Source organism: Hemiscyllium ocellatum, chromosome 6 (assembly GCF_020745735.1).
Source record: "Hemiscyllium ocellatum isolate sHemOce1 chromosome 6, sHemOce1.pat.X.cur, whole genome shotgun sequence".
NCBI lineage: Eukaryota > Metazoa > Chordata > Chondrichthyes > Orectolobiformes > Hemiscylliidae > Hemiscyllium > Hemiscyllium ocellatum.
Window position 1 is genome coordinate 123528919 of NC_083406.1, and position 23276 is coordinate 123552194.

At 48.3% G+C, this 23276-nt stretch overlaps 1 protein-coding gene across 2 annotated transcripts in view; it reads right to left on the reverse strand.

Moving 5' to 3' along the window:
• Positions 1-1440: 1440 nt before the first annotated feature.
• nup98 (nucleoporin 98 and 96 precursor) overlaps positions 1441-23276 on the reverse strand; it is an 81267-nt gene continuing 59431 nt past the window's right edge. For both annotated transcript variants that reach the window (XM_060826380.1, XM_060826378.1), the window contains 10 exons: positions 20781-21010; positions 20112-20381; positions 15263-15420; positions 14510-14650; positions 12162-12313; positions 11624-11845; positions 9075-9316; positions 8187-8341; positions 6401-6512; positions 1441-2127 (listed from right to left, as the gene is read on the reverse strand). In XM_060826380.1, the coding sequence (XP_060682363.1) occupies positions 1913-2127; positions 6401-6512; positions 8187-8341; positions 9075-9316; positions 11624-11845; positions 12162-12313; positions 14510-14650; positions 15263-15420; positions 20112-20381; positions 20781-21010 (1897 nt within the window). In that variant the 3' untranslated portion in view covers positions 1441-1912. The remainder of the gene's footprint in view (positions 2128-6400; positions 6513-8186; positions 8342-9074; positions 9317-11623; positions 11846-12161; positions 12314-14509; positions 14651-15262; positions 15421-20111; positions 20382-20780; positions 21011-23276) is intronic.

The following is a 23276-nucleotide window of genomic DNA, read 5'->3' on the forward strand; positions in this document are numbered from 1 at the left end:
TTTGCCACTAAACAGAATCTCAAAAGCACCAGTTTCCCAGCCCATTGGGGACCAGTTACCACTAGAGGGCTAGAGTTACTGAACTGCTGGACAGCCCACAGACTCACCTAGGGTTGAGATGTAATGTACCACAGAGGGACCACCCTCCAACATATGCCCAATATACTTCTAAATTTTAGATTTGTATTTAATACACTTTATTCATTTAATATTGCAATGTTTGGGCAACGTCGATGGTTATAGGATGTAACGAACAGGCTACTACCCCCACGGCACTACTCCATCCCAGGCCCACGTGAGCTGAACTTGCCCAGCGAAGGGGAGGGCACAGTGGGGACCAAACTGAACTCACTGGGCAGCATCAGGTGTTTCCCAACTCCCCATCCCTGCCCAGGGGGCACTAGGGGCCCACTCCACTGTCACCCTGTGCTTTATGATAGTGACCCCCGGGCTACAACGTCATTAGAATGTAGCAGGAGAGAGATAAAGGGGTACAGGGAAAACACTGGACTCTCCTCGGTGACTTTTTAAGTTACCTACAATTCCATTTGTTTAAAAGAGATTTAATTAGTAGCATTTGTAAACAGAGGCCATGGTTATACTTTGACAGTCTCACTGTGGTTATGGACAGCTGTGGGTTGGGGAGAGAGCCTCGCTTTCTGACCTGTTACACTGATATTACAGGTGATTATGCAAACATTATTCAAGTTGGATGTATTTAACACACTCAACAACCAGATCATTCAAACTCAAAGACCTTCCTCAGAAAACGGTGTGTGCTTTAGCTGGGCCAAGCCCTCCAACTCTGTATGAACGGTCCTACCACCTGAGGTTTTATGAAGGACCAATGGGGGCAGGGGGGTTGAACAGCTACAGCTCAGACTGGAGCTGGGATAAAGCTGAGCTCCTACCTGCATTCTCCCCCTGCAAGGGAGAGCGCAGAGGGACATAAACACTCACCCCTTACAGACTCACTTCGACACTAACGAGATGATTAATTTCTCTCTGTCTGGATGGTGGGCGAGGTGGGACGATGATCAGAAAAGCAGAGCCCAGAGAGATACCAACAGAATGTTTAAAGCCCACAGACCTTCATATCCCACTGCAGAGAGACTGGTTGCAGCAACCAGAATATCAGGGATACCACCCAGCAATCAGGCCTTCCTGAGGGATGGGGAAAACAATGTGGGGGAAGAGGGAAAGTGTGTTAAAAGTTGTAACTCAAAACAAGCAAATCCAAGCTGTTTCTCTGATGCTTTGCCACTAAACAGAATCTCAAAAGCACCAGTTTCCCAGCTCATTGGGGACCAGTTACTACACTGCTGGACAGCCCACAGACTCACCTAGGGCCGAGATGCTACATACCACGGAGGGACCACCCTCCAACGTATGCCCAATATACTTCTAACTTTTAGATTGTGCAGCAGGGCAAAATGCAACTTACAAAGAACAAGGTTTATTGTGTTCGATCCCTCAAAACGGCTGCATATTTAACGAGATGGCTTTAAGCAAAATCAGTGCCCAATATTGACAAGTGTTTCTCTGTTATTTGGGGTGGGGTAGGGCAGGAGAGAGAGAGAGAGAGAAAGGGAGTCATTGCTGATCTTTTATCAACATTGCATGTCCACTTAATTACTTAACAGAAAAGTATTAAAATAGAAAGAAACATCCCACCAACATGCGAGTCACGTGGCCCCCTGTAACTTTGTTATATGGGACACAATCCGTGTTTGGGAAAGAGCCTCTCCAGGTTTTCGCCAAGGTCTTGAAACGATTCCTCTGTATAACAGTGGCTAGTGAAGAATCCGAGTCTCATGGCAGCATTTGTCGGAGGAACTTGAGCTCAAAGGGACAGGTGCACTGGCGCCAAACGCATTGAACGGTTCCCTCACCCTGTCTACAGGGTCGGAAGTTAAGGGCCGACAACCAGCTCCCGCAGGTAGCTCTGAGTCAGGCTGCGCAATTCCTCCAGGGCATAGTCTTCAGGCATAGGCAGCTTGCGGATGTAAGGAGCGAGCAGGCGGAGGGGAATGTGTTGGAGACTCGGGGCTCTGTCCCCAGGTGACTCTGCACTGTGCTGGAGCCCAAGCACAGTGCGCAGCATGTTGGCTATCTGTTTAGCCATGTCTGGCAGAGATTGGGGAGGGGGAAAAAAAAAAAGAGAAAAATTGGTCAGAAACAACTTTTAAAAGCAGCTTCACCCCATTCAAAACCATCTCCTCCCTCAGCCTGACCAGGGCCAGGCAATTCTCATTTTCATTTGAAATTTGATATTCAGAAAAGATGTAACAGGCTGGAATGCTTACCCCAGAGAAAGCCGAGGGAGTGGGGCAGACAGAAATCCTTAAGCTAATACAAAGCTTTGAGAGTAGACAATAGAAGAGATGTCTCCATTTGAGAGATGGTGACAGAACAGAATGAATGACACACAATATAAACGAATCAGAAATAAATCCAATTCAGGAGAAATCTCTTCACTCAGTGATCTGAACCTGAAACTGGTGGGAGGGTGAGCTGTGAGGAAGATGCAGAGATGTTGCAGCGTGGTTTGCATTAGTTCAGTGAGTGGGTAAATGCATGGCAGATGAAGTATAATGTGGATAAATGTGAAGTTTGGGAACAAAAATAGGAAGGCTGATTATTTGAATGGCAACAGATTGTGGAAAGGGGAGGTGTAATGATATGTGCGGCTTTGTCCATTAGTTGCTGAGGGTAAGTGTGCAGGTACAGCAGACTGTGAATGACGCAAAAAGCTATGCTGTCGATCATAGTCAGACAATTCAAGTACAGGAGCAGGGGTGTCTTGCTGCAATTGTACAGGGCCTTGGGGAGAGCACACCTGGAAGACTGTGTGGGGTTTTGGTCTCCTTATCGGAGGATGGGTGTTGTGGCTATGGAGGGAGTGCAATGACAATTTACCAGACAGATTCTGGGATGGCAGGACTGACTTACTGAGGACAGACTGGATCAGTTAGAACTATACACTCCGGAGAGTTGAGAAGATTGAAGGGGGACCTTATAGAAAGTTATAAAATTCAAACAGGTAAGGAGGCACTGAGGGGTGCAGGGTAGGTTATTTCAGACTGAGAGGAGGGGAAAGGTCTTCAGCTGGAGAGTGGGGACCCTGGGGAATTCTCTGCCACAGAAAGCAATTGAAGCCAAAACATTAAATGCTTTCGAGGAGGAATCAGAAATGCACATGTTTCAATTGGAGAACTTTAAAAGACAAGGCAGATGAGCTTAGAGCTTTGGATAGTACTTGGAACTATGACATTGTTGTGATTACAGAGACTTGGCTGAAAAAGGGACAGGACTGGCAGCTGGATGTCCCATAGGATGGAGATATTTCAGGTGTGTGAGAAAGGGAGGTAAAGGGGTGGGGGAATTGAGTTACTGGTAAAGGAGTATCTCACAGCTGTACTGAGGGAGGATTCCAGCAGCAAGGCAAATCTGGGTCGGACCCAGGAATAGGAAAGGTGAAATCGCAACGTTGGGGTTACACTCCGGGCCCCCTGACAACCAGCAGGAGATAGAGGAGAGAAGATGTAGAGAGATTTTGGCAAGATGTAAAACAGCAGGGTTGTTGTGGTGGGTGATTTTAACTTCCTCTGTCCCGACTAAAACTCACTATGAGCTCGGGGCTTGGATGGGGCAGTATTTCTAAGGGCCATTCAGGAGGGTTTCTTGACACAGTACGTAAACAGTCCAACCAGGGAAGGGATTACACTGGATCTGGTTTTGGGAAGTGAGCCAGGCCAGGTGAGTGAAGTTTCAGTGGAGGAGTATTTCAGCAGTAGTGACCACAATACTGAGAGTTTTAAGATACTCGTGGATAGGGAGAACAGCAGTGCTCGGGTGGTGGTTAAATTGGAGAAGGGTAAACTAAAACAATATTAGGCAGGAACTGGAGAGTGTTGATAGGAGACAGAGGATAGTGGTGGAAGGATGCTTTTCAGAATGGATGGTCGAGACTAATGGTGTTCCACAGGGCTCAGTGCTGCTCGAGATCTAAATAATGATTTGGAGGAAAACATAGCTGGTCTAATTAGTAAGTTTGCAGATGATACAAAGATCGGAGTTGCGGATAGTGAGAAGGATTGTCAAAGGATACAGCAGGATATAGATCAGTTGGAGGCAAGGACAGAAAAATGGCAGCTGGAGTTTAACCTGAACAAGTCTGAGGTGATACATTTTGGAAGGTCAAGTACAGGTGGAAATTATACAGTGAATGGCAGAACCCTTAGGAATATTGATACGCAGAGGGACCTGGGCCCACACTAAAGGGAGATAGGGTAGTAGGAAAGGTAGGTTGGCCCAAACTGGGTTTGCTTTCACTGGAACACAGGAGGTCGAGGGGCAGCCTGATAGAAGTGGTACGATTGTGAATGGATAGAGTGGGAAGTACGAGGCTTTTTCCCAGGGTGGAGGGGTCAGTTATTAGAGGACATAGGTTGTGTGTGTGTGTGCGTGCATGAACATTCCAACCAGGGAAGGGATTATACTGCATATTATACCGCCCCCGCCTTTTACACCTTCCCGAACAATAAAACATTCAGTCAATCAAGGCCCAACCCACAACCTCCCAACCTGTCAACCATCAGACAGAGCGTCAACTTGGCGGGAAATAAAACAAGTAAAGTGAAAATCATTGTCCTCAAGTTTCTCTCTGAGGTTTGCACAGCCTTCACCTGCCCAACACCCAATTCTAGATACTTGGAACACTCGCACAATTAAATAATGAGAAGGTCAAATCACACTGCCAACACCACTCTCCAGCACCAGGCAGTAAGCTGTATGTTGGTGCTCACAGGGAGAGGGTCAGGGTACAGGAGCAGGGATGGCTCACAAGGGCCTTGGCGAGGCTACACCTGGAATACTGTGCGCAATGTTGGTCTCCTGATTGGAGGATGGGATGTTCTTGCTAACATGTGCAGAGCAGGTTTACCAAATTGATTCCTGGGATGGCAGGATTGATGTATGAGGAGAGAGTGTTGGTTAGGATTTTATTCCCTGGAGTTTAGAGGGATGGGGGCAAGGGGAAGGTGGAGGAATCTCACAGAAACCTATCAAATTGTAATAGGACTCAGCAGGGTAAACACAGGAAGGGTGTTCCTGAAGGTGGGGGGTTGTGAATTTGATAACCAGCCATGACCAGTTGAATAGCCTGCTCTTGCTTCTCTCTCTGTTTATCTATTTAAATTCCCATCATTTAACTGAACTTGACCATTCCATATTATGGGAGTCAAGAGTACAAGGGGTCATTATTGAACTTCTGGGAGTAAGCTGCAACAGGGTGGATAACATTCTCCCTTGTTAGACACTGAGGAGTTTAACTGACACCTCAGTGCACCACTGAAGCAGTGCCACCTTGCTGCAGATGCTGCTTTCAAATGAGGCACGACTACATGCCCTTTGAGTCCACTCCACCATTCAATGCATTTGTGGCTTATCACTGACTGTCCCAGCATCAAATCTATTCAATGATTGAGCAGCCACAGCCCTCTGCGTTCAGGAAGGCAAAAGGGTTCACAGGCCTGTGAATGGAATCATTCTCTTCACCGCAGTCTGGATTCCAAGACCCTGCCAATGCTCTAGATACCACACCAGTGTCTAATCAATCAGGCTCCTTCAGAGGCACTGAGTTCACCTCTCATTCTGTGACACAACAGATATTAGACCCATTTCACCCAGCGTCTCACTGACAGTAGACCATGTCCCTGCACATCAATGTAAAAGATCTGAAGGCACTATTGAGGAAGAGCAGGACAAATCCCCATGGCACCTTGAGCCAATGTGAATCCCTAACCATAGAGCCAAACAGAACAGAAACAGACCCTTCGGTCCAACCAGTCCACACTGACCATAATCCCAAACTAACTGAGTCCAACCTGCCTGCTCCTGGCCTTTCCTATTCATGTATCTGCCCAAATGCCTTTTGAACATTGTAATTGTACCCACACCCCTCACTTCCTGAGGAAGCTCATTCCCCACACATGTAAGAAATGGAGAGGGGGGGCAGTTTATTCACATTTTCTCTGCCTCACCCTAAGATGCCCGTTGTCTTGAACTCCCCCACCCGCAGAAAAACACCCCTTTATTTGCCTCATCTATACCTCTCGTGATTTTATAAACCTCTACGGTCACCTCTCAACCTCTTACCCTTTAGTGAAAGACATCCCAGCCTATCCAGCCTCTCTTTATAACTCAAACCAATAATTCATTATTGTACAAAAATATTCACTATTTGCAGCAGCTGACTGTGCATTAAAACAGTGATTACAATCCAAAAGAGTTTAGCTGGTTATAAGTTTGGGAGAGCCCAAGATTGTGAAAAGCAACAAGTTATTGCAGGTGTTTCTGACCAACAAGAATGGAAATGATAAAGCTGTTGATGTTATACCAGACTGAGCCAGTCGATCTTTGGCTGAGACACATTCGATCAGTTCTATCCGGCTGCACAGGGACATCACCTCGTTGTGAATTTTCTCCAGCTCGTAAGTTGGATTCTCCACCTGCAAAACACAAGCATTTCGCTGTCTGACAGAGCTTTTGTGCTGTGGGTTAGAAACAGCAGCAACACATTCCTCCCAGACACCAAAGGGTGCGATCAAATCAGGAAACGCAGTGGAGCATCAATGAAAATCTGATCAGGTGTGGCTGTACAGTGGGGAAGGAAACCAGACAACACTGACCCACAATCAGAGTGACTCTGTTTCAGTGAAGCAGTGATCTGTCTCCCCCACTCTCCTGTGCCCTTCTCTGACAAACTTTCAGCCCCTCTATGTACGCAGTAAGACCATCTTGCTTTTATATCAGAAGGGGACTAGACAGAGGTGGTAGGAAGAGAGCTCTCATGGGTCAAGGACTGAGAAGGAGAGGAGACGGCATGGGCGGTTAAGGTGTGGAATGCACTGCCAGAGAGCGTGCGGGTGAGACACTCAGGGTCAGGTGAGGAATTGAATTAGGAGACGTTTGTCTGAAAATGATGAATGAGAGAAGGCAGGAGTGTAACAAGGCAAATTGCTCATTTGGAAAGCCAGCAGATACTTCACAGGTTAAAAACCCTCTGTCATAACCATTCTGTGATGTGGTAGCGATCATAAGGCTAGAGTTACGGCCAAGGCGAGGAAGACTGCTGTTCTTGAGACAATGTGATCTTTGAAAACGCTGCTGGAGTGAACTCCAGTTTTTATAGCGCTCTGTTTTTATAAGTCACTCACAGGCCACTCCAGCATTGCACTGTTAGACTGGATGATATTTCTCAGATTAAAAACACAGACTATTCAGCAACAAGTAACATCAAAAGCAGGCCTCATCCTGCCCTCCTGCAATTTGAGGTGCAGATACTTTGTGCCTCACTAGACAGTAGCCAAGTCATAAGATGTGGAGATGCCGGTGTTGGACTGGGATGAACAAGGTCAGAAATCAGGTGACGCCAAGTTAGAGTCCAATAGGTTTATTTGAAATCACAAGCTTTTGAAGTGCTGCTCCTTGATCAGGTGAACCATGAAGGGGCAGTGCTTCAAAAGCTTGAGATTTTGGACTATAACCTGGTGTTGTCTGACTTCATCGCCATTCCTGATGAAGGGCTTATGTCCAAAACATCGATTCTCCTGCTCCTTGGATGCTGCCTGACCTGCTGTGCTATTCCAGCACCACCCTCTCAACTCTGATCCCTGGCATCTGCAGGCCTCACTAACTGACTTCAGACCAAGTCAGAAAAGTCTCAGCATGGAAACAGACCTGTCAGTCCAATTAATCCACACTGACCACATTCCCAAATTAAACTAGTCCCCATTTATCAGCGTTTGGCCCATATTCCTCCAGTAAACCAACTCCATTGTACTTACTTTCTTAAATAAGATCACCAAAGATATACACAATATTCAAGATGCTCCCACAAGAACACCCTGTATAACTGATGCATAACATCTTTAATATTCAATTCCTCTCCTAATATGGGATGGCATTGAATTAGTGGTGACAGGGTGTACCTGCACACTGAGCTTTTGAGACTCCTGCAGCAGAACACTCAAATCCTTCTGCAACTTGGAACTCTGCAGTCACTGTCTCTCTAAGGAGCACTCTCTGCTCCTTCATTCTCCCTGCCTTTTATATGCACTACACTGTTCACACGGAAGGTATCCCACCACAGCGCACCATCCCATTTCACAGCTGGGCAATACCTCGCCAATTCCTCGCACCGTTTCCATGATGCAGATGTAGTCGTAGAAGACAGCTCCGGCAGTCTCCCAGTCCTGGATCTGTAAGCTGCACTCTGGTATGGCCAGCCTCTCCAGGAAATATTTCAGGTAGCTGTAGTTTTCATTAATAATGGCATCTGGGGAGGAGGGGTTTAAAAATTCAATACAGTATGGATTCGTACTAATGCATCAAAACATACAGAAAAAAGATGTACTGTCAGATCTGTAGACAAAGTTAGATTTCTTTGTCTCGCTCCTTCTCAGGAAGTGACCACCCCACGCTCCTTGGCCACAGCTTTAGCCAAGTGACATGGGTCTGTGGTCACACACAGATTGCATCCCTCTCAGTGAAGGAAGGGAAGGTGCCAGTCTCACATGGCACAGGTACAGATCGGCAAGCTCCCCTCCGAGCCACTCATTGCCCTCAGTTGGAAATGTTCATTATGTCTCTCAGCATCCTCACCACGAGCACGGTGAGTACGGAGACATCACAAGGGCTGGAGCAGTTCAGGGATGTAGCTCACTAGCACCTTCACAAGGGCAGCTTGGGCTGGGCAAGAAACAGGCCCAGCCAACAATACCTCCATCCTGTGAATGAATGAAAGTAACAATCTGCTGGATTACAGGCGGCCATACTGCAGCAGTGACCGAGTGCACTGTCTACAAGATACACTTCAGCTGCCTGAGGCCCCAAGCTTTGGAAAGATCCTCCTGAAACCTCTCTGCTGCTCTCCCCACCAGCTCTGCAAACCCAGTTATTTGACCAAATGTTGGTCACGGGTCCCTAAAATGTTGATAATACCTCCTGTGAAGCCCCTTGGAATGGTTTCCTCAGGGGGCTTTGAGACCTGGGCACCGGGCGCCGTTTACCTGAAGCGAGGTACCGGACCACCAGCTGGTGACACTTGTTCCATTGGCCAGCTTCGATCAGGTGCAGCGCCTCCTTGTGGATGTCACCGTCTCGGTGAGCCCTCAGGCTTTTGGCACTGTGGATCCACTCCGGGGGGATCCCCAGCTTCTCCTGCAGAAACAACTCTTTCACCTTCTGCTCTTCTGTCTCATCCAAAGAGCAATGGCGGTTTAGCTGCTCCTGCACTGCATTCCCTCGCTGCCTGACAGAAGAAAACAGTTCATTCAAAATACTCCATCAGGCAAAACCTGCCATATTCCCCAACCCATTCTGGCATATACATTCAACGATAGGGTGTGACATGCAATATTTAAACACTGACGTTCCTATCCCACACACTGATGTTAGCGATCTTCTCAGTGAGCTTCTAAACTGGGCTCGTTATCCCACTTCATAAAACAGACAGCTGAGTACAAGGGGGAAAACAAAAGGGTAGTCAACACCCTAAAATGGAGCTGTGCACTCAGCACTTTCACCAGGTTATTACAGGACTGCAACTCCACAGCAGCACAAATGTTTGCAGCAAAGAACTTAGAGCTTATTTCAGCATGTTAACTCTGCGAGACATTCTTTGCAAATACTAATCCCACGGTCCCCCTCTGCCCGCAATAGCCCCGTATCAACCCCACGGTCCCCCTCTCTCCCCATAGCCCCGTATCAATCCCACAGCCCCCCTCTCTCCCCATGGCCCTGTATCAACCCCAGGGTCCCCCGCTCCCCCCATAGCCCCATAGCAACCCCACGGTCCCCCTATCCCTCCACATGGCTCTGTATCAATCCCACGGTCCCCCTCTCTCCCCCATGGGTCTGAAACAACCCCACAGTCCCTCTCTCCCCCCATAGCCCCGTATCAATCCCACGGTCCCCCTCTCGCCCAATTGCCCTGTATCAACCCTAATGGAGTCAGGTGTTACTAGGGGACATAGCTTTAAATTAAGGGGTGGTAGGTATAGGACAGATGTTAGGGGTAGATTCTTCACACAGCGGGTTGTGAGTTCATGGAATGCCCTGCCCGTATCAGTGGTGAACTCTCCTTCTTTATGGTCATTTAAGCGGGCATTGGATAGGCATTTGGAAGTTATTGGGCTAGTATAGGTTAGGTAGGATTCGGTCGGCGCAACATCGAGGGCCGAAGGGCCTGTACTGCGCTGTATCCTTCTATGTTCTATGTTCTATGTTCTAACCCCATGGTCCCTCTCTCTCCCCAAAGCCCTGTATCAACTGCATGGTCCCCCTCACCCCCACCATGGCTCTGTATCAACCCCACGGTCTCCTCCTCTTCCCATAGCCCCGTTCCAATCCCACAGTCCCCCTCTCTCCCATAGCCCTGTATCAACCCCACGGTGCTCCTCTCTCCCCTGATGGCTCTGTATCACTCCCATGGTCCCCTTGCTCCCGTTGGCTCTGTTTTCATCCTTGTGGAGGTGATGTTGAGTGGTATTATTGCTGGACTGTTAATCCAGAGACGCAGGTGACAATCTGGGGATGCGAGTTAAAATCTTGCAATGGCAGATGGTGAAATGTGAATTCAATAAAAAAAAATCAGGAATTAGGAGTCTAAAGATGACCATGAATCCACTGTCAGTTGTCAGGACAAACCCATCTGGGTCACTAATGCCCTTTAGAGAAGGAAACTGCAACCTAAGCTGGTCTGGCCTACAGATGGATCCAGTCCCACAGCAATGTGGTGGATTCTTATGGGTAATAAATGTAGCCTAGCCAGCAAAGCCATTATCTTGTGAATAAATTAAAAACAAACTAGTTATACTCTCCCCCATAGCCCCCTCATCAACCCCAAAACTATTCCTACTGGCCCATTCTATTCCATATTGCATTGTCTTTATTTTAGCTATCTAATGAAGATTAGATTCCCTACAGTGTAACCCACCCAGACCCATTCCCCATCTGATGCACCTATCACTCTGGGCAATTTCCCAAGGCCAATTCACCTAACCTGTATAGGTTTGGACTGTGGGAGGAAACCGGGGCACCCGGAGCAAACCCACAGATATGGGGGAGAATGTTCAAACTCCACACAAAGTCTCCTGAGGCTGGAATCGAACCTGGGACCCTGGCACTGGGAGGCAGCGGCGCTAACCACTGAGCCACCATGCCACCCCTCAATCTTTTCCTAAAATGGTTCTTTTTCAAACACTTGATGAAAAGCCCCATACTCCAGCAGCTTGCATTTTCTACAACAATCCATCATCACTAACTCCCTGCTGAAAGTATTTCCTGCTTTCCTCAAACAAGGCCTTCCATAACTTGTCGAAGTTTGCTCTACCCCCCACCCATCTTCCTGCTGGAATCACCTCAAGTCTCTCCTCATAACTACACAGCTTCCATCGAAGTACAGTTATTCCGAGTGGCTGCTGTAGATTAATGTCAGAACCAAACCATAGCCACATTTCCAAATGTGAACACAGTTCTTTAATAAGTGGCTAAGCTTCTGCACACAGAATGACTCAAGGAATTAGGGCTGGATGCCAAAGCCAAAGGGTGAACTTACTGAGCATCGGGAATGTGCAGGAGTACAAAGATAGCCCATTCCCAGAGGCCGACTGCCTCGAGCTGAGCAGCGAAGCTGGTGTGGACCATGGTCTGATGTTTCTCCGAGAGGTGAGTGTAGTTCATTGCCTGCAGCACCATCCATAGGTGCCAGCTCAATCTGTAATCCAAGTAGTCAGCTGTCACAGTCCTGGGATTGAGCAGTGGGTGCAGCTCGTAGTGTCTGGGAGGAGGAAACAAGGATACAGGCTAGTAAAAAGGTGACCTGGGAATCAGAGTCAGTACACACAGTGTAGGGCCTGGGCAGATCAGTCAGAATCGGCAGGAGGGCAGCAGCTCAGGGGCTGACAACAGCAAAACGGAGTAGTGACGCTCCGTGCATGGAGGGAGGATCCTAATCAAATTGTCACCAAATGAATAATATACCCAATACTGGGCTGGTGACAAAGCCAAGGCTGTGGCCAGAGAAAAATAAGACTTCACTTGCTGAAGGAGCTCTGTTTACGATCAAATACTCTCGACTCTGGAGGGCCACATACCTGTCACTGTACAACTTCAGTAAATGGTAACAGATGTCCTGGTGGGGGGCTTCCTCCTCTTCGTTCTCAGGAGCTTCTATCAGGTCAATGTTTGTATCTTCCAGGTAGGGAGGCAGGGGATACCGTGCATACCTCTGGACGGCCTCACTGCCCTGTCAACACAGAGACTGCTTTAGTCCACTAAAAGCATTCATTGCACTTCTCCCCTTCCCTGAAGGTCTCAGGGAGGGAAATTGGTCAGTAATCTGGCAGATCTTCGTCCCCTCGGCCGTTTTTGTGCCCTGTTAAATGCCCACAAGACTGCAGCTTGAGAGGAGGTTTAAATCCTGCTGGAGGCCAGACTGCATCATCCCATTAGACAGTGGCACTGCTCACTAGGGAATGTTGTCTTTCAGTTAAGAACTGGATCAACATATCCACAATCAACGTTTTCAAAATCGTTAAGATTAACTACCCTTCCCTCACAGCACTGAGGGGCGTGACCTGATAGAGGTGTATAAAACTATGAGGAGCACAGAGAGGGTGGATAGAAATCAGCTGTTACCCTTTGTTGAAGGGTTAATAATAAAGCAGCCCAGTTTTAAAGTGAAAGGTTTAAAGGGGATTCAAGGAAAATAATTTCCGCCTGGGGGCTGGTGGGAGCCTGGAACGCCGCGCCTGGGGGCTGGTGGGAGCCTGGAACGCCGCGCCTGGGGGCTGGTGGGAGCCTGGAACGCCGCGCCTGGGGGCTGGTGGGAGCCTGGAACGCCGCGCCTGGGGGCTGGTGGGAGCCTGGAACGCCGCGCCTGGGGGCTGGTGGGAGCCTGGAACGCCGCGCCTGGGGGCTGGTGGGAGCCTGGAACGCCGCGCCTGGGGGCTGGTGGGAGCCTGGAACGCCGCGCCTGGGGGCTGGTGGGAGCCTGGAACGCCGCGCCTGGGGGCTGGTGGGAGCCTGGAACGCCGCGCCTGGGGGCTGGTGGGAGCCTGGAACGCCGCGCCTGGGGGCTGGTGGGAGCCTGGAACGCCGCGCCTGGGGGCTGGTGGGAGCCTGGAACGCCGCGCCTGGGGGCTGGTGGGAGCCTGGAACGCCGCGCCTGGGGGCTGGTGGGAGCCTGGAACGCCGCGCCTGGGGGCTGGTGGGAGCCTGGAACGCCGCGCCTGGGGGCTGGTGGGAGCCTGGAACGCCGCGCCTGGGGGCTGGTGGGAGCCTGGAACGCCGCGCCTGGGGGCTGGTGGGAGCCTGGAACGCCGCGCCTGGGGGCTGGTGGGAGCCTGGAACGCCGCGCCTGGGGGCTGGTGGGAGCCTGGAACGCCGCGCCTGGGGGAGTAGTAGAGGCAGGAAATAGCAACCTTTAAAAAGTACTTGGATGAGAAATCGGAACGTTTTGGCATTCAAGGCTATGGACTGGAAAGTGCGGAGAGATTGCTGCAGGCCCTCCCTCTGTGCTATATGACTACGTGGTGCTCTCTGGGACATGAGTTGGAATCCTGCCATGGTAGACAGTGAAAATCGGAATTCATTAGAATGTGCAATTAAAATCTGACCATAAAGCCACAGTCAATGGCATAAGACCCACCCCCCGGCTCACTCCCCCCTCTCTATCCGCTCAAAATCACCTCTCCAGGACAGTCCTGACCGTAAGTTATTCTCAAAACAGAAATTCACAATCCTGGATTCATTCTTAAATTGCTTTGAATCATTGAATTATGTTGGAAATACATTAAAACAATTGGCTAGGCCACAATGAGAGCATTGTGCGCATTTTGGAATCCACATTAAGGGAGGGACATGTGTGTACTGGAGAAGCTGCAGAGGAGATTTCCCAGGATGTTGCCTGGGCCGGAGAGTTTCAGTGATGGAGAGAGACTGAATAGACAGAGGCTGGATTCCTTACAGCAGAGGAGACCGACAGAGAACTTGACTGAAATGTACAAAATAGAGGGGCATAGAGGGGGCAGACAGGAGGGTAAGTTTCTCAGAGTGAGGGATCAATGACCAGGGGGTGGGGATTTATGGAGGGAAGGGGTGGGAAACGTGACGGAATCATTTTTCACTTAGACAGTGACTAGAATCTGAGACCCTCTGCCTGCACATTGGAACAGGCAGAAACCCTACTCACATTGAAGTATTTAGACGCACATTGTGATGCCAAGGCAGACAAAGCTGTGGGCCAAGTGCTGAAAAATGGGGTTAGACTAGCCTGGTGCAGACTGGATGGGCTGAAGGGCCTTTTTCTACCCTATGGTCCTCTATGGCTCCACTGTCTCCTTAATGTCCTCTATTCACTGCTCGTTTTTTTGAAAATTAAGCACTGGCACCGGAACCCAATTGTGCTTTCGCACTCATCACACAGCGATAACACTGATACCTGAAAGGCTTCACTGTACACATTCAGAGCCTCAGCAATGGAGGATCTGGGAGGCAGCATATACCAAAGGTGGACAGCCAGACAGCGTTTCCAATCCAACTGCGAGCAGACGTTTATGTAACCCTCTGAAGATATCCACACCTAAACAGAAAACAGAGTGATAATAATCATGCTGGTCACACACGCTGGTGAAACACCCCCATGGGTTCTCAGAGGCCTGTCTGTACCCGGGCTGCAGGAAGGCTACTCTGGAATAAGGCATGGCACTCAAGCTCCACTTTAACTTACCCATATCCAAGGGTTTGCTCTGCATTGGCAAACCCCACCCAATCCTCCTTCACCATTCCACCTCTCCCACCAAGCCCCTGCAGTGCTCTTCGAGCCACCCCGCCCATTAGCCCTCCTATTTTATCCTGATACTCCCCCCACCCAGGGTGCCATCTGTATCCTTCCCATTCCACTCCGAAATTGCTCCTGACCCACTGTACACCTATCGGACTCCGACCCACAAAACACACTCACCACATTTCAGCTCCGATTCTACAATCCGATGTTCCTTTGGGTGTGGAAGTTCCATGGCCCACATTTCCTGCTTTATCTTGCATTTCCCATTCTTACCCACCCCACAAGAACTGATCTGCAAAGAGCTGCCAGCCAGGTGCTGCCACTTCCCTTCAGAACCGTTTCGGAGAGCCACTAGCCGACCGAACAGCTCCCACCGGGTCTAGTTTTCCTGACCGAGTGAACACTTACTGCTTTCCCAGCCAGAAGAGCAAAGATCTTCAGCCTCTCCTCCTGGATGAAGGGATCCGCCTTCATCTGGTTCCAGTCAGCAAGTTGCAGGTTGAGCAGCTCTCTGACCTGCTGGCTACCAGCAGCCTGAGCCAGCAGCAGGGCTAGCCTGTGATCCCCTGAAATACACAAACTCCAAGTCAGCTCCCACTAAACATCACACTGCACCCACAAACCATTCTTCACTCACGGGATGGGAGGGTCACTGGCCAGGCCAACACTTATTGTCCACCCATAGGGGCCCTGGGAGAAGGTGCTGGTAAGCTGCCTTCTTGAACCACCTTCTGCCTTCTTGGGAATTCCAGGATTCTGACCCAACGACACTGAAGGAACAGTGATATATTTCCAAGTCAGGATGGGGAATGGGTTGGAGGAGAACTTGCAGGGGGTGGTGTTCCCATATATCTGCTGCCCTGAAATAGTTGTTTCTGATTAATGGTAATTCTCAGGATGCTGATTTTGGGAGATTCAGTGATGGCAGTGCCACTGAGCTCGAAGAGGTGACGGTTGGATTCTCTCTTGTTGGAGATGGTCATTCAATACCATGCTCCACCATTCAATAGCTGACCTTCTACCTCAACCATACTTTCCCCACACTAACCCAAAAGCCTTCATATCATTAAAATCCAGAAACCAATTGATTAGTGTTGAGTTTGCTCAATGAGATTCCATAATTCTGCTGTAGAGAATTTCAAAGATTCATCACATTATGAATAAAGTTCCCTTCATCCCAATCCCTTCAACTCTACAGACCCGCCCCCCCGCCCCACCCCAGCGCTCTGCTGCTCCCATCCATTGCTACACAGGTCAGCAGGGAGTTGGGCAAGTAGTGAGGTGGGAGACTCCAAGATATTGGAGCTATATTGGCCATTGGGTTTGTTCTGCCATTCAATCATGGCTGATCGGTTTCTCAACCCCACTGTCTTGCCTTCTCCTCATAACCCTTGATCCCTTTGCTATCTCGGTCTTAAAGACACAATGTTGCAGCAGGCTGTGGAGGTAGGCCAATGAATTTCTATCCAGGTCTCTCAGTCACTCCGAGTTTCAATGAGACACCCCTCATCCTTCTAAACTCCATCGAGTACATATCCAAAGTCTTCAACCACTCCTATGACAAGCTCTTCTTCCTCAAAATCATTCTTTTAATCCCCTCTGAACCCCTCCAACACATCTTTGCTTAAATAGGGGGCCCAAAACCGCTCACAGTATTCCAATGCAGTCTGACTAGAGGCTGATACAACCTCGGCAGCCTCTGCTCTTGTACTTTAGTCTCCTCTTGAAATGAATGCTAACGTTGCATTTGCCTTTCTAACTGCCACCTGAACCGGCATGTTAATCTTAAGAGAATCCTGAACTAAGACACTGAAGTCTTTTGGTGTTTCAGGTTTCTGAAGTCTTTCCCCTTTAAGAAGATAAATAGTCTATGCCTCTAACCTTCCTACCAAAGTGTTTGATCTCACACGTTCCCACATTGTATTCCATGTCATTTCTTTGCCCACTTTCAAAGTCTGTCCAAGCCCCTTTGCAGCCTTCCTGCTTCCTCAACACTATCTGTCCCTGTACCTATCCAAGTCATCTCAAAGTTAGCAAAAATGCCCACAGTTCCTCTGTTCAGGTCATTAATGTATAACATGAATAGCTGTGGTCCCAAAAGACACCCCTGTGGAACTCCGTTGGTCACTGGCTGCCATCCTGAAAAAGATCCTTTATCCCCATTCTCTGCTTTCTGCCAGTCAGCCAATCCTCTATCCACGCCTGGACCTTACCCCGAACACCATGGGCTCCGATCTTATTTAGCAGCCTCCTGTGCAGCACCTTGTCAAAGGCCTTCTGGAAATCCAAACAGACCATGTTCACTGGCTGTTGGTCAAACATGCTCATTACCTCCTCAAAGAATTCTAAGATTGGTCAGTAGTGGACAGCGAAGAGGGTTACCTCAGATTACAACAGGATCTGGACCAGATGGGCCAATGGGCTGAGAAGTGGCAGATGGAGTTTAATTCAGATAAATGTGAGGTGCTGCATTTTGGGAAAGCAAATCTTAGCAGGACTTATACACTTAATGGTAAGGTCCTAGGGAGTGTTGCTGAACAAAGAGACCTTGGAGTTCAGGTTCATAGCTCCTTGAAAGTGGAGTCACAGGTAGATAGGATAGTGAAGGCGGCGTTTGGTATGCTTTCCTTTATTGGTCAGAGTATTGAGTACAGGAGTTGGGAGGTCATGTTGCAGTTGTATAGGACATTGGTTAGGCCACTGTTGGAATATTGTGTGCAATTCTAGTCTCCTTCCTATCGGAAAGATGTTGTGAATCTTGAAAGGGTTCAGAAAAGATTTACAAGGATGTTGCCAAGGTTGGAGGGTTTGAGCTACAGGGAGAGACCGAACAGGCTGGGGCTGTTTTCCCTGGAGCAGAGGTTGAGGTTTACAAAATTATGAGGGACATGGATATGATAAATCTTTTCCCTGGGGTAGAAATGTCCAGAACTAGAGGGCATACGTTTAGGGTGAGAGGGGAAAGATGTAAAAAAAGATACCTAAGGGGCAACTTTTTCATGCAGAGGGTGGTATGTGTATGAAATGAGCTGCCAGAGGATGTGGTGGAGGCTGGTACAATTACAACATTTAAGAGGCATTTGGATGGGTATATGAATGGGAAAGGTTTGGAGGGAAATGGGCCGGGTGCTGGCAGGTGGGACTAGATTGGGTTGGGATATCTGGTCGGCATGGACAGGTTGGACCAAAGGGTCCGTTTCCGTGCTGTACATCTCTATGACTCTATGACCTCCTTGACCATAGATGAGGTATCAAGGCCTCTTTTGGAGTGAGGCTCTGGTTCAGTTTTCTAATTCATTTCAGAGCCACCTCTTGCATGGATGCTTTTACATCATTCCTGTATCTCCCTTGTGGAGCTCAGTATACAGGCCCGGTCTCCTCTTAGGACAACCCAACATCTCAGCGATCAGTCTGGTGAATGTTTACTGTAGTCCCTCATTGATAAAAGGGTCCTTCCTGATGCAAGGAGACCAGAACTGTTCACAACATCCCAAGGACACTCTTCCCATAACTCTACACAATTGTAACAAGACATTTTCAAACTCGATAAGGGGTTAACAACTATGCTGGATATACTGAAACAGGCCGAGACTTTACAATGCAAAAACAAGGCTTCAGTTCACCAGCTCCTTCTAGTCTCCCTCCTTCATGTGGTTATTGACCTTTATAATAGGTTTCCATGTTTTTCACCTCAACCACTCCATGGTCAACATTTTCACCACTTGATTGCCAGCAAATATTATAAGATGCCCAGGAAGGCAAATGCAATGTTGGTGCAAAAGGAATAAGTACAGAAGGTACACTGGCCCTCGGTGAGACCACACCGAGTACTGTTCAGTTTTGACGCCCTTATTTGACAGAAGATATTATTGTGTTCCAATGTTCCCTTAATTTTTTTTCCCTTTGCCAACCATAACATCTGATTTTTTTCATCTGCCTGCATTTGTATGCAAGGGTTTAAGAAGGGGCAGAGTTAAACTTCAAATTCTTTAAGTTGTAATTCACATGTTTATTTGCCAATGATTAAAATTGATTTCTTGATAATAAATAAATAATACCTTCTTAAACAAAAACTGGGAGTTGCTGAGAAACTCTGGTTTGGCAGCATCTGTGGAGAGAAAACTGGAGTTAACTTTGACCCCTTTTGCTTTCTCTCCACAGATCTTTCCAGACATGCAGAGTTTCTCAAGTAATGTCTGTTTCAGATTTCTCGCAGCTGTAGTGCTGTGCTGTTATGAGAACAGCCTTTTTGTGTGAAGTTCAGAAACATGGTCAGTATTTTCCGTTAACCAGACTGCACCAGACAGCAGAATTAGGGACCTGGTGTAATTTCATTCAATCTTTAAGTCTTGTGCTGATCCCAAGAGCAACGGAGCTGAAATATCACTGCTTTCCCAAATGGATGGTGACAATAACTGAGGCCCAGGCACAGTCTGCCAATCTGAGAATAAGCTAATTACTCTTACTATTTTCTGACCAATAACCAATCCTCAATCCATGCCTGCATATTACTCCCTGTACAATGAGGTGAAGTTTTATTTACTAATCACATTTGTGGGATATTATCCACAGCTTTCTGGAGTTCCAATACACCACTTCCACTGGGTTTCCCTTATCTCTTCTGTTTGGTCCAATACACCTTCAAACAGGAACTCCAGCAGCTTGTCAAACATGACTGAGGCACAGCCTGAGAATCAGGGCCCGGCAGTAAAGGAGGGGGCGGGAGGGGTTCGGAACCCTCTTCCACAAACGGCCGTGGATGCTGCATCAGTTGTTAATGTCAAATCAGCTTAGCAAAAAATCTCTCTCAAAAGTTATTAATGGACATGAGCTAAAGACGGGTAAATAGAGTTTGATCACAGATCAGCCATCGTCCTATTGAACAGTGGAACAGACTTAAGGAGCCTGCTCCTGCCACCCCACCATTATTTTCTATACACGTTTATCCGATCATTGTTAAAGATTCCCGCACCTTCCCGATGACTGATATCAGACTATCACCTCCGTAAATGTAACCAAACCTCTGAAGAGATCTGGGGAAAATGGGGGTTTGGGGGCGGGGCGGTATATGTGGGGTTAGACTGCAGAAACAGGCTTGTGGGAGCGGAATTGCCTTTCCTCCCATTGTGACAAATTGTGACTTGCTGCTCCTCCTTGGAGCCGGAAATCAGCTACCCAGGGCTCAAAACCCCAGAGCCTGTCAATGTCCCCACACCAACAAGTGAAACCAGCCGGTCAATACTGGAGGAGCTGTTACCTGACTGCTGTGCAAGTTTGCACGCCTCACTGATTCTCTTCCCAGTTAGATAGCTGAAGACACCATCCACGTGACTCATGTGACGCGACACAGCCACCTCCTCCTCGATCCTCTCCTCTGCAGTCCGAGAGAGCCAACGGGAGAACGCTTTCCTGCGCTCCAGCTGCTGGATGTATGGACTCGGCTCAGAAAAGGCAGCTTCCAGCTCCGTCAGGTTACCCCAGAGAGCCTCACACAGTGTCCATGCTAACGACCAGCCTCTCACTATACCTGCAACACAGTAGCTCATTTCATTTAACACATTCAACAGGGGCTTGCAGACCATCCACCAACAGAATTAAACATCACTACCCAGAGGGAAGCTCTTCTATCAAAACATCCACAGGGAGCCTAACCAAGGATAAAGCTCAGCCTCAGCCCCAAGTACCTCCTCGCCTTCCATTTCCTGATTTTCAGCTATTTCAGGGATGTTGGTTACATCCTCTATAGTGGAGACGTCTAATGAACAACTAAAACTGGGATATGCATCAGATCGGAATCAGAGAAATGCACAGCCCTCAGTTGTGGGAGAGCGATAAGGCGGGGGAGCGGCCCTGAATAAATTTACAGCTAAAGACCTAAGATGAAAAATGGGGGTGAGATTCCATGGTGGTTGCACCCTTCATTTACCTTCTGTGTATTCACTCTTGTCTTCAGTCTCCTGGATCCAAGCTGCGTACTCGTGCAGAGCATCTACCCCCTGCTCGGGTTCAACAAACGGGCAGCTGCCCTCCGTGCCCACATGGCTGTAGCGCAGAGCAATCTCCAGCTGCTCGGTGTACAACGACAAATCCTGTCTCGCTCGCTCTTCCTTCAACATCACCTTCTCCACATGCACCTTGAAAGGCAGCTCTGAAACACTGTCAAATCAAAACACCGTCACAATTCACATCTTGGCTGGAAGGTTTCCTCACTATAATTCTACAAGGCATTTACTGCAACACCGCAGTGTTGGGGAACACAGGGCTCAAGCCACATTCTGACAGCAGCTTCCGAGCTGGTACAAGTTACTTTACAACAAGCTGATTATCTAATCGACATAATCAAAGGAGGGGAGGGGGAGTGCCAGTTGAGAGTAGAGATCTGCTCCCATGCTGCAAATTGTACGCAATCTGGAATGTGAATGTTAAGTGATTCATCAGGCACGGCTCTGCCATTTACAAGACAGTACAGTAACCACTCAATCAAAGATGCAATTAATTGCCTTATGGCATTTCAGTTTGTATGTGCAGCCAACTGCAAACACATAGGAGGAAGTGCTAAGAGATCATGAAAAGGTTTCCCCCTCAACTCAACTCATTCTGTTCTTAGGATTTGGGTGATATTGCTATACAGTGACTTGTAATCTCTCTGAAGACATCAAGGGTCGGTCATGCTGTGGGACTGAAGTCACCTGCTGGTCAAACTGGGTAGAACTGCAACTTCAACTCCCCTGACTGGGGAGTCAATTTCCCAGAGTTTTCAACCTCAAACATTGATGATGTCAACTGCTAATGACCAGATTCAATGAAATTCCATAATTTAAGATAATGGGATTTGAACTCTGCTTCCTTGTAGCCCGTTCATGTTTTTTGGAAAAAAAATCACTGTGGAAGAACAAAGATGTTCTTGGCAGTAACAGGGGGGGGAATGGGTTTGATAATTTACAGAGAACAGAGAAGAGAGCATGGAGGGGAGAGAAACAAAGCCAGAGTGCACGAGAAGTCGTTCAGGAAGGGAAGGCAGGCTCTTCATCAAGCCTCTTGCCTGTGCTCCCTCTGTGTGGTGTGGGCATGTTGGCCCGGATGCTGTGCAAGAGTTTGTGATGAAGCCCTGTAACCTGCTGCTTCTGCTAGTGACAGTAAGATTAAACAAGCCAGAGCTAACAGCTGGCAGGGCCAGACTCTCACAATGGTGAAGGGGCAGTGTCTCCTACTCCAGCGACAGGTGCTATAAGACAGCCTATACACTACCTTCTCAAATGACCAATTGGTGGCCCACGTGGAGAGGTATTATGTGCTTCCCAACTTTTGAGGCTGTGTTAAAGTACCCAATATCACCGCGCACAGTTCTTGCTCAACATAAGTGATCATAAACAAAACTGACCTGGACAGGGTTCAGAGGCAGCCAATGGCCGCAGTGACACAGGGGATGGGGAGCCTCATTATTTGGACCGACTGGGTAACGTGGAGTAGTTCCCCAAGCATGAGCAAAGACAGACTGAACCTTGGTTAAACTAGGCAGGGCACTTGCCAGACCACAGTTGAAGCTGATATAAAACTTGTGTTTGAAATGTCGATTCTCCTGCTCCTCAGATGCTGCCTGACCTGCTGTGCTTTTCCAGCACACTTTTTGACTCTGATTTCCAGCATCTGCAGTCTTTACCTTCTCCCAGTTGAGATACTGTTTAGGTTCCTTACAGCAGGAAAGATAAGGCATTGGGACAGTCCACAGAAGATTCACTCAGCTGATACCAGATAGGGAGGGGGGTAAAGCAGTATTTAGATGGTCACTTTTGATGCTGTCATACAAGGTGATGATGAGGAGATGCCGGTGTTAGACTGGGGTGTACACAGTTAAAAATCACCCAACACCAGGTTACAGTCCAACAGGTTTATTTGGAAGCAGTAGCTTTCGGAGTGACACTCCATCAGGTGGTTGCAGCTGTGGCAGGAACTACCACACCCAGATGATGAAGGAGCAGCGCTCTGAAACCTACTGCTTCCAAATAAACCTGTTGGACTTTTAACCTGGTGTTGGGTGATTTTTAACTCTGAACAAGGCTATGAGCAAGTGTTGGAAAATGGGATTAGAAGAGTTAGGTGCTTGTTTTTGACCAGTGTGACTGGCCGCCTTCTATACAACAGACCCTGACAACTCTTGACTTAGCAAGTGTTGGAAAGGGTCATCTGGACTTTTACCGGATCCTGCCTTCTATGCAACAGGCCACACCAAGTTTTGCCTTTCCTCCTCTGCTTCCTCCTCTGTTGTAGACCTTCGATAAATCTGACCAGACAGCACAAAATCTGGTATTTCTATAACATCCCAAACACAGCAATAGCCAGCTATCAGCTCAAGGTGTTCGGCTTGAAAAGGAGGATGTTAAAGGATGGGGTGGGGGCGGGGGGGGGGGGGGGGGAGGTGGAG